The sequence below is a fragment of the Dryobates pubescens genome, chromosome 18 (assembly GCF_014839835.1).
Source record: "Dryobates pubescens isolate bDryPub1 chromosome 18, bDryPub1.pri, whole genome shotgun sequence".
Taxonomy (NCBI): domain Eukaryota; kingdom Metazoa; phylum Chordata; class Aves; order Piciformes; family Picidae; genus Dryobates; species Dryobates pubescens.
The window spans coordinates 10,007,649-10,017,963 of NC_071629.1; the positions used below are offsets into that span (position 1 = coordinate 10,007,649).

Consider the following 10,315-nt stretch of genomic DNA (forward strand, 5'->3'; position numbering starts at 1 on the left):
CTAATAAGAATGCATGATTTTAGCAGTCTGTTACTATTCTTTTAACTATCTGTAGATAACTTCCTGTAAAAAGTGGTAGTCAGAACAGCCAACACTGACATCAGCAAAACCATGTTTAACCAAAATTCCAACTGTTTGACCAATGCCATGGGTATCCAACACAAATTCATAGAATTATTTAGGTTGGAAAAGACCTTTAAGATCATTGAGTCCAACCATTAACCCAGCACTGCCAAGCCCAGCACTAAACCATGTCCATTTAAAATACCTCCAGGGATGGCAACTCCACCACTTTCCTGGGTAAGCATACAGCATATTGCAAGGAAAGACAAGAATCTGACTAAAACATCTCTTCGTCCACAGACTGAGTGTGAGACTAGAACTAAGAAAGATGGTGAAAGGTACCCAGACATGTAAAAGTATGTGAGAAATTTAACTCCACAGATACTTCAGGCCTGATTCTCTGAGATGCCAAGTACTTGACAAAGACAACATTTAGGTAAGCAAGATGTTGTTCTGCATTCTTATCAGTACACACATACTAGTTAGACTAGGGACCTTGTTTATTATTATCAAAGCCCTTTCAGAGGCCATTGCTCAGATGTTTTACTGGTCAGGTTATTTTGAGGCTAAGAGAAATGCCAGTTCTGAAAGAAAAATACTTCAGCTGTCCGGGTTAACAAGTCTCTGCAGGGGATGCAAAATGAAAGTGAGCAGTCCTGCACAAAGATGATCATGCAGTTCTGTAGGACTGGGCTCTACCCTGCAATAACAGGTACCTGTGGTCACACTGAATTGCCAAACTCCTTAACGCGCAAAACCAAAATGAAACTAAGGAACCATCAAGATAATGAAAAATTACTTCCTAAACTCAGAACTAGAAAATACTTTTATAATGTTTTATGGTTCATACTGAAATTTAGAAGTATCATTTTTTTCTCAGCTGAAGGGGTAAGGAGTACTGTAACAAGCAGTTCCAAGATAAAGGCAAAGGTTACCTTATAGATTGTCAGAATTACGATACAGATTAAACCAACTTTTTCCTCTCCACCCGAAAGTCACGATTTTACCTCATTTTCTTAGCAAGAGGAATTTCAAAAGCAGATATGTAGAAAAAAGAATTCTGAAACACATAATGGTGCAACAACCCACACAGAAGGGACCTCCTCAGCTAAACATACAACTAAAATGCACAGTTGCATTCACTAAGTTCTTTTGCCAACACCATGAATCTATTTAGATATGCTTCTGGGCAAAAAAGCCACCAAAGCTGTGTGCCACTTATCTGCACTTCTGTTTCCAGTAGCATTTTTAACTATATTCAGGAGTGTCTTAGACAACTTAATTGCAGACTGGTGCACTTCCAATGCATAAAGATGGTTATATTTGAGTGTTCTCATAGCAACAGTAAAGATGTATTGGTCAACCATTAGTAGCAATCATACTGTAAGATATCCAGCAGCAAAACAACTTTCTGAAGAATATGCTTGCAAGGTTTTTTTCCCCCATTTTTAATTGCTTCCTTTAAAACTACATTATTAGGCATTTTTTCTTTTACATATTCCCTGCATTAGACGTCCCACTTCTTCTTTTCTGTGTAGTTTGAGTTAAATCACAACTTCTAGAAAAGGATTTCTCATGTACTTTGATTTTATATGATGCAAGAGCAAGACTGATGAAAGCCCTACAGAACCAAAGATTATTTTTTTTTTTGTCATGCTAAAGAATCTTCCCAATAATAGGACAGGAAGATAGAACAAGCCACGTGTAATATTAACTCTAAGGTGGAAAACAAAACAAAAAGCTGAAGCACAGTAATGCATGCTTCATGTCATCCAAAAGCACCCCCAGACTTATGTCTTGCAAGTAAGGTAGAATGTTAGCCAACTTCAAATGTCCTTAAAACTGAAATCTATTCAGCAGCTTTTCAGAAGACAGTTATGTTATTGAAGTCTTTAATGCAAAATTAATCTCAAAGCTGAAGTTACTCAATACTTAAGACCTTCTTACCAAAATTACATCTGAGAAAAGATCTGGTTTATACTGTTAACACTAATTGAAATTTGGTCGAGAAATATATGTAAACAATAAGGGTAATACATTTAAGGCTTAGAAAGAACACTGATAAATTCACCCCTGTCACATCAAAACATCCACATCTCCTTCGTGGTCCTCCTCAGTCACTTTTAAAGAGAGCACTTCTTCATTAAGAAATAATCCACTCAGTCTTTCCTTACGAGCTTGCCTTTGCTCCTTCAGCTGTCTTTTGCGTAAGGCCTTTTGCTGTAGTTTCCGTTGCTTGGAACGTTTCTGTCAAAACATGAAAGAGATAAAAAAATAAGACTTTGTTCTGCAGATTAGAACCCACCTTTACAACTGGCAACTATAAATTAACCTCTGCTTGCTCCAAGAAATAACTAAAATGGATTCTCAGAGGTGTTGCAAACATTCACCCAAAATCATATCTAATACTCCAACATATAAGTTTTGAAGCACAGTATCACCCTGTGATGTTGCACAGCTGAGTCTTTGATCAGAAAACTCCTTCTTGCAGGGGAAATGTTACTCTTACAACTACAACCCGAGATGCTGAAGGGAAAGCAGGAACTACTCTCCTCCACACCTGAAACTGAAATTAAGGAAACAGGACAAATGCCACAGTACCACTATAATTGCAACACACTTCAGCAGGCACTTTTCACCAAGTCATCTCATGATACACGAAGATTCAAAAAGCCTGATGAATATTCTGGGTCTTTACTGCCCAGAAATTATGCTTAGATTAGGTTGAACCATCTTGAGTAATTTTTTTTTTTGGTAAAACCCTTGTGTTCATTCAAAGAACTAAGTTAGAGGCACCCCCTCGCTCACCTTACTCTAAACAAAAGTAATGAGAAGATCTACTATATACAAACAGCCTTTCACTTAGAAGAGAAGTGATGGGAGGAGCACAATTTAAATTCCTTATGGTCATGCCAGAGAAAACAGCATTGGCTAGGCAATAGACAAATTCACCATGCTCCTTCAGTACAAATATCCCAGTCAAGATGACATGAGCAGCCTTAACAAGTTAGCTTCATAAACATGTACATAATTAGAAAGTTTACTTTTGAATCCCGGATTCTTTCTGCAGCACTTGTGGACAAGTTACTGTCGCTGTGCGCTCGACTCATGTTGGCACTTGAGTTTGAAGCAGAGTTAGCAACACTGGAGCCACTGCTGCTTGCTGAGCTGACCATGCTGGCACTGCTGCTGCTGGCACTGGTGCCACTCACACCACTGGTACTTGCACAACTGTAGCTACTCCTCTTCCAGCTTTCCCTGGATGACCGTTGACGAGGTCCATGTTCCTTGATATAGTTTCTCACCTTTAGAATAAAGGCAGCAAAATTAGTAAACCCTGAAAAATACTGCACTGAGATACTTCTTTTCTTGGAAAACCCACCATTTGTCTATTAATAACAATCAACTTAGCAGATCAGTTCAGTCAGTCTTTTAAAACATTTTGCTGTGGCTGCTTAAATCCTAAGCCACCTAGCAGTCATCAAGAGAATTTACCTAAGAACTAGGTTAATAGTAACTTCATTATGGAAAGAAGAAAATCAAGTAACAAGGTTTGGGAGTTTTTCCCCTCTCCTGCCCCTGAAGTTTCCTACCACAGAATAAATCATTGTTATAACACTAAACAGGAATATCAGTAAAGTTGAACCAAGCCATTTACCACGTGTCAGACCCCTTTATTTTGCTAGGAATACTCACACAAGCAGCCGTAATGACAGCAATAGTCTTCTACTTTAAGAAGATACTCACAAAATGTTTGAATATGAAATAGGCCAAGCCCACAAAAGCAGTGAATGTTTTCCTTTTCAGTCTTTTTCTTCATCATACTCACAACCAGGAAGTAGCACTGAAGAGCTGGCTTGTTTGGATACTGCATCTTTTGCCAACAACGTATCACAGTAGCAGAAAGACTAAGACAACAACAGCATATACCTACCATATCAATCAGCTGTCCCCTGTTATCATTTGTAACATCATTAGTACCTCTTTTTCTAGATCTCTTTTCACACGAAATCTATGGACTTCCCCAATGAATTCCAATCCTTTGGAGTTTTAAAGGCTAGTTTATATTCAGTGAGCAAATGAAGATCCTCATATAGTTGATGGTCATGATATGGAATACACTGTGTCATAAGCAGTACTGGACACAATGCATAATTCATGACATACAAGTCAGCTTAGGTTTAACACAAAGAACAGATAACCACTGTCTGTGTACAAAACTTTAATAAATACAATATACTTTTGAACTCTATTTTCCCTCATTGACAATATTGTGCTCTAATGAATTCCCCTGTATCTAATGATTGTATATAAAAATTGGTAACAACTCTTAATAGATTTTGCAAGACAACAGATGCCAAAACCCCAACGTCAAATGTAGAACCTTAACTCACCTGTTTCAGTTTTTCATCTGTGAGACAGTTCAATTCAATAATGAATTCACTATCTGTAGGCAAGATCTGTGCAGTAGGATCAATAATTTTAATAATATCAAGCTGCTCTCGAAGGCCCATCTCTGTACTGACTTTGCGACTCAAATATTCAATATATTCAACCTAGGATCCAGAGAAAGACAGGGCAGTTTAAAGTATTATTGATCCTAATTGAGTGACAGAAAAAGGAAGGGCACACAGAACAGAAGGTGCTCAATTATCATATTTCCTATGATTCTAGCACCATTGAAGACCCTCACACACTCAGGGTACAAACCTGAGTACACATTAAACTGCCTGCTACATATGTGAAAGACAGAAAGATTTCATTTCAGGAATCAAGTGATACTGCATAGGTCTACATTACAGCAACCAGTATGTTCTTTAAGATGTGGTGCTAACTCAAAGTTCTTCTGTATATTACATTTCTCACATAGGAAAAAAGTCAATTTCACCTGTTCATCATTTGTCATGGCACTCCATGGAAGCTCATCAAGATTCCTGTGCTTGTTTTTCTTTTTCAGAAGCAGACAGGGAGAACTTGGAATACTAGGTATAACATCAGAAAGTACATCACTCCCACTTGTGATGTCGCTGCCAGGCAACTTGTAATATGCAAGAGAAAGAACAAAGCCTTAGAATATGGCAGACAGATTTAAAATCACTCTACCACTATTAACAATTCAAAACATTCCGTCAATTAGCAAAGCAGTGCTCATCTGTGTACTCCCAACAACTACTTAATAAGTACTCACAGCCCTGCAGTACTCCTCTGAACCTTCCAACACGTAGCAATTGCAGCAAACTCCCTTCACACCATTCTCTATACTCTCACAATCCTCTTCTCAAAAATTTGCATTTAAGAAAACAGCAGAATGCAGATGTACCTTTTCAACTATTTCCCTCCTCCGCCTGTGCAAATTGTCCATTACAACCCAAACCTAAATCTAAAGCTCCCATTTTAAAGCGTAAGTCTAGTTGGGAGGAAAACCATTTCAAAGTAGGTTTGTAGTTTACACCACACCCCATAATCACACAAGACAGTTCAATTAAAATCACTGTCATTTTCCTGGAAGCAACTGCAGAACTTCAGCTAGCTTCGTTTATACAGCTGACATGTAATTTGCGAGTGCACTTCCAGTTAAAGCATGACAGCTGGATTACTCATGCACAGATTCTGCTAGATAACACCATAAAAAGTCTTTCCCAAAATCTACAAGTCCAATCAAGTATGTCTCCTAAGGAACACTTGTTTTACAAAACAAAGAATAATTAAAACACAGCTAGTTACCAACCAAGCGTGCTGTCAGCTAACTAAGACACGGGAAATTGCCTCTTTTCACAACAGTCACTGAGTTTTATCAGGCAATTAAAATTTCACAACTCAGTGAAGCTCTGAATCTTTGGGATCCAGTCCGAGTTGTTCCTACACTTGTAACTTCTGTGATACAACATACAGGGATATGAGCACTTAGACTAAACAAGTAAGAAATGCAGAGCTGATCTCAGACCGTGTTTATCTTAAATTCATTTGATTCGTCTGGAACGGGATTTGCACTTTCTTGAGAAGAATGTTTTCAGTCCTTATCCTGCATTTAGAAGGCTCTGTATGTGCTCTAACTAAGCTTTTCTGGCAAAACTTAGAAGCATTCCTCAATATATTCTGAAGCACCATGTTTTCTACTTCAAAGTTATGTACATGTTCACAGTTGATTTAAGTCTATAATATAAAAAAAATCGGTTTAAGTCTATAATGTATACAAATATTTGCATATCACAACTGAAAAACTGATGAACACAGACACCTACCACAAACCAGAGATACCTGGCAAGGACTGCATCCAACACAGACTAGGAAAAAAGGAGGACCTGATTCACCTTTGCACTTTTCCTGGTGAGACAAAGTGAGCTCTGTATTCTCAGTGGCACAGGAAGAAAAAAGACAGAAATAGGATATGGCAAGAGCTTCTACACTTCACTTAGGTGCCAGATCCATTCCAAAGGAAGATTTAATTCAACCAGATCACTGGAAGCAGACATCTGTGACCAGATTTCATTAGCATGGCAGATCCTCAGCACAAAGGACCTAAAGTCGTGGCTACAAGATATATGTTGATCACTAAAAGCAAACTACCATAATATGTAAACATCCCTTTGAAGAACTGACCCTCAGGCTCGCCTCCAGATCAAGAATTCTGCAATCAAATGGAACAAAACATTTTCTTTATCGCTGAAGATTCAGATATCTACTCAAGTAGTTAGAAACAAACGCTGAAGACTTTTTGAATTGAAGCTAAGCCAAGCACTTAACAGTCTATACAAAATAGAGTGGAACTAATTTACCTGCCATTCAAACTCACTGTCAGACCAATCCCAGTATGTACTGATAGAAGAAGAGACATCGCTGCAGACACTACCCTCGGGGAACAAATCAAAAGAGGTGAACTCCTGGTCATCCAATAGAGAGTAACAATCATCTTGATCACCAACTGAAACCGATGAGAAGAGCTCCTCACTACACTCTGAGCTGGCCACACTCGTTCCACAAGACGTCAAGTTCCACCTGCAAAACAGGACAAAACAAATAGAAAGTAGCAGACATACTATCATCAGATGTCCCCAGAATTTCTTTTAAGCCCCTTGAAACTATGTTTGCTTTGCTTGTCAGTAACATTATACAAAGATTTTATTAAGTTAAAATTACATACATTGAAGTATCGCATTTTAAAATATTTTTAAAGGCCCATAAACAAAACTAAAGGGAATTCCCCATCAAAAAAGGCAAAGCAAAAACCTATACACAGTTAGTATAATTACATCCCAGTTAGTACTATTTCCATCCCAGAGCCATGAAGCCTATAGCGAGCACATTACCTTCTGAGTTCTTTGGGGGGATTTTTGTTGTTTGGTTTTCGGTTGTTGGTGGGTTTTTTTTGGGGGTGGGTGGGTTGGTTAACTACACTCAACTCAAATTTTAATTTCTCACATGTTGGGATATTTGAACTTCCGTGTTAAGTTGAAATAAACACAAGCAAGTAGTAAATCAGTTGGGCTTCAGGACAAAAAGGAGTCAAAAAGAAATTCTAGGTTGGTAATCTCACTCAAAACCAAGGCTTAATAAGGAAACACTTTATGAATATATCCAAGGCTCCATTATTCATCACTTTCAATTCTGAATGCCAAAAATATTGGACATGCTGTTGGAGTGAGACAGTGCAAGATGGGAAAACTATCTGTGTGAAAATGCTACCATACCAAAATGAAACACTTTTTCCCCCTTCTAATCTAATTTTAAAAGCTAGTTAATGCTGTTGCTAAAGGAAAGCAATTGAGGACTTTCTGGAACAAGTTTTTTACTCTGATAGGAGTAAGCCAGACTTTAACAAGCTCATGAAATCTCTATCTGGATTTATTTTACATATTGGAGAAAAGTAGGTCGAGACAACCATGAGTCAGCACAGCACTGCAACATGGCCAAAACAATTTGAAAAGAGCTTCCAAAATTCACCGCACAAACCCACACGATCAGCTCCCGTTCCATCAGCCTATCCACTTCAGGCTGGCTAACAAGAAAAACATTCCTCTGTCTAGCTGCCAAAGCTGAGCAATGCCATCACCCAGAAGGGCTGGTCCTCACCAGCCTTAAATTTAAGCTACATACCATGTTGGTTAAGTATGTTTGTGATGGACTCACTCCCACATCTGTCTGGCCAGCAGCGATTTTATTCAATGTTAAAGACACTTCAAAACCTTTTCTTTTAGCAAATTTAGCATATCTTGCCCTCCCCTCTGCATCCCTTGTACACATACAATGTTTTACTGGTACAGAAGAGGAGCATGCTGACACAGATGTTTTTGAATATTACTAGCTTCAGTACTCATGAAACAGTGACGAAAGGCAAGGCAAGAGTGGACAAAGTTCCCAGCCCATCAAAACACAGGATGAGGCACGGGGTCTGTACCACCAGCTCCACACAGACACTCCAGGCACAGGCAGTCAGCCCTCGCCTTCTCATACTAGGGGTCCTGATGGACTCGCTGGGGTGAACTGCATTAACAAGAAGTGGGAAGCACATTAAAATTACTTGTAACTTTTAAAAGTAGAAAGCCTTATGTGAATACCAGGGATTAAGATTTGCATCTGCAATGGCTTCATCAGTGCAAGACAGGACATGTGCTTGCCCAAAGAAGCGAAATACACACTCAAGATGCTTGGGCTAGAAACTTGGATTTGTAAAATGAGCAAGCCTGAATAACACACTTGGGAAGTGAAAGGAAATACAAAGAAAAACGTAGAGAATTCATTAAATGCAGACGTGGTGAATACCACATATTCACCTTACAGATATGCTGCAAACACATCTTGCTGATCATCTTACCACAAGTCGATCTTAAGATACAAGAACTAGATCAGGAAAATGTATAATATTTGATCAAAGCTCTTTATGATGAATCATTTAAGAATCTATAGGTAAGAGTTTATCCTTGTGAATTATCACCTTAAAAATGTAGTTTCCATTATTTTATACAGATTTAAACGAATAAAATTAACTTATTCACTATTCGTTATGGTGTAGGAGAAACAGCAACAACCAGCAAAAGTATCTTGCAACTCTAGTACAGAACCTAAAATTATTTCCTACTTATGTTCAAGACTGAAATCTCAAACACTGTTCTCAAAAAAAGTACTATATTCAAAAGTACAACTACACGTAAATAGCAGCAGAATCGGGCTCTCAGGTAAATAGGACTCTGCTTTTGATTTTCTAACTACAAAGCTCAACTGGATTTGTTTTGTAGAGCTGCATTTGCAATTTCAGAGTAGTCCTTTCTGACAAATTACACACAGAATAATTTGGCCTTAATTAGTAGCATGGGATGGAAATGTTTCTGCAGGAATCAGCGCAGTCGCCAAGCCGCCTGACTCATTCTGAGCCTCTCCAGGTTTGCTTCAGGTCACGCAAGGCCTGCTTTTGACTATCACAAATGTACAGCTCTCTAGATGCCCACCCTACAGCGCCCAGATATATGTTTTTATGAACTCGGAACGGAATAAGCACATTCTAACAAACGACCAAGCTCACACTAAGAGCTGTAATATTACTAGCCAACACTAGAGTAAGCTCATTCCCCACCAAAACAAGTGCAACCCAAGGAGGGGCATGCGAGAGGGCTACCTGGGCTAGCCGGAGCACAGTCATACCCAGCTAGTACCAGGCCGAGGAGCAGGGGAACGAAGCACGGCCCTCATGCACCAGCAGCTGAGACCCCGCCGCCGCCTCAGGGGCAGCCCGACAGGTCCCCGTCGAGGGGAACCAGCCTGTGGCCGCCTCAGCCCCGCGCCGCCCGCCCTCCCAGCCCCCTCATCATCACCGAGCCGCCGCGGCCCAGTCGCCTCGGTCGGCCGGGTGGGCAGGTGCTGGGGGACCTCACGGAGCTGCGGGCAGACCTGTTGGAGTGGAAGCGGTGCAGCGGGTCGGTGCGGTGGCAGGACGAGAGCTGGCAGCCGAAGTCGCTGACGTCCAGGCAACCCTCCTCGCTCAGGCTCAAGCTGCCGCCCCGCGGCGGGTGCTGGTGCGAGAGCAGCGGGCACGGCTCTTCGGGGGCCAGGAACTTCTCGTACGGCTCCTCGGTCATGGTGGCGAGGGCAAGAACGACCTTGGTGCAGCCCGCCGACGGCGGGAAGGAGACGACGAGCGCCTCACTCACGCAGCAGCCAAGCCACAAACGCCGCCATGAGCGGCCGGTCCCGGGATGCGATCAGGCTCGCGGACGGCGCGACGAACTCCTTCCGGCGCCGGCCCTTCGGCTCCGGCCCG

General features: G+C 40.7%; 1 protein-coding gene across 1 annotated transcript; it reads right to left on the bottom strand.

Annotated features, from left to right (window-relative positions):
- Positions 1 to 1,508: 1,508 nt before the first annotated feature.
- On the bottom strand, positions 1,509 to 10,261 carry FAM199X (family with sequence similarity 199, X-linked). The gene is made up of 6 exons (XM_054169624.1): positions 9,946 to 10,261; positions 6,840 to 7,059; positions 4,952 to 5,101; positions 4,458 to 4,619; positions 3,108 to 3,368; positions 1,509 to 2,310 (listed from the first exon to the last, which is right to left on the bottom strand). The coding sequence occupies exons 1-6, from the start codon at positions 10,131 to 10,133 to the stop codon at positions 2,140 to 2,142; spliced, it is 1,152 nt and encodes a 383-aa protein (XP_054025599.1). The 5' UTR covers positions 10,134 to 10,261; the 3' UTR covers positions 1,509 to 2,139.
- Positions 10,262 to 10,315: the final 54 nt, after the last annotated feature.

Excerpts from the sequence above, each read along its gene's own strand:
- FAM199X (XM_054169624.1), bottom strand. The coding sequence starts at position 10,133 with ATGACCGAGGAGCCGTACGAGAAGTTCCTGGCCCCCGAAGAGCCGTGC. Across the intron at positions 5,102-6,839 it reads ACAGTGAGTTTGAATGGCAG|TTGCCTGGCAGCGACATCAC; the intron begins GTAAATTAGTTC and ends GCATATTACAAG. Across the intron at positions 4,620-4,951 it reads CCATGACAAATGATGAACAG|GTTGAATATATTGAATATTT; the intron begins GTGAAATTGACT and ends TCTGGATCCTAG.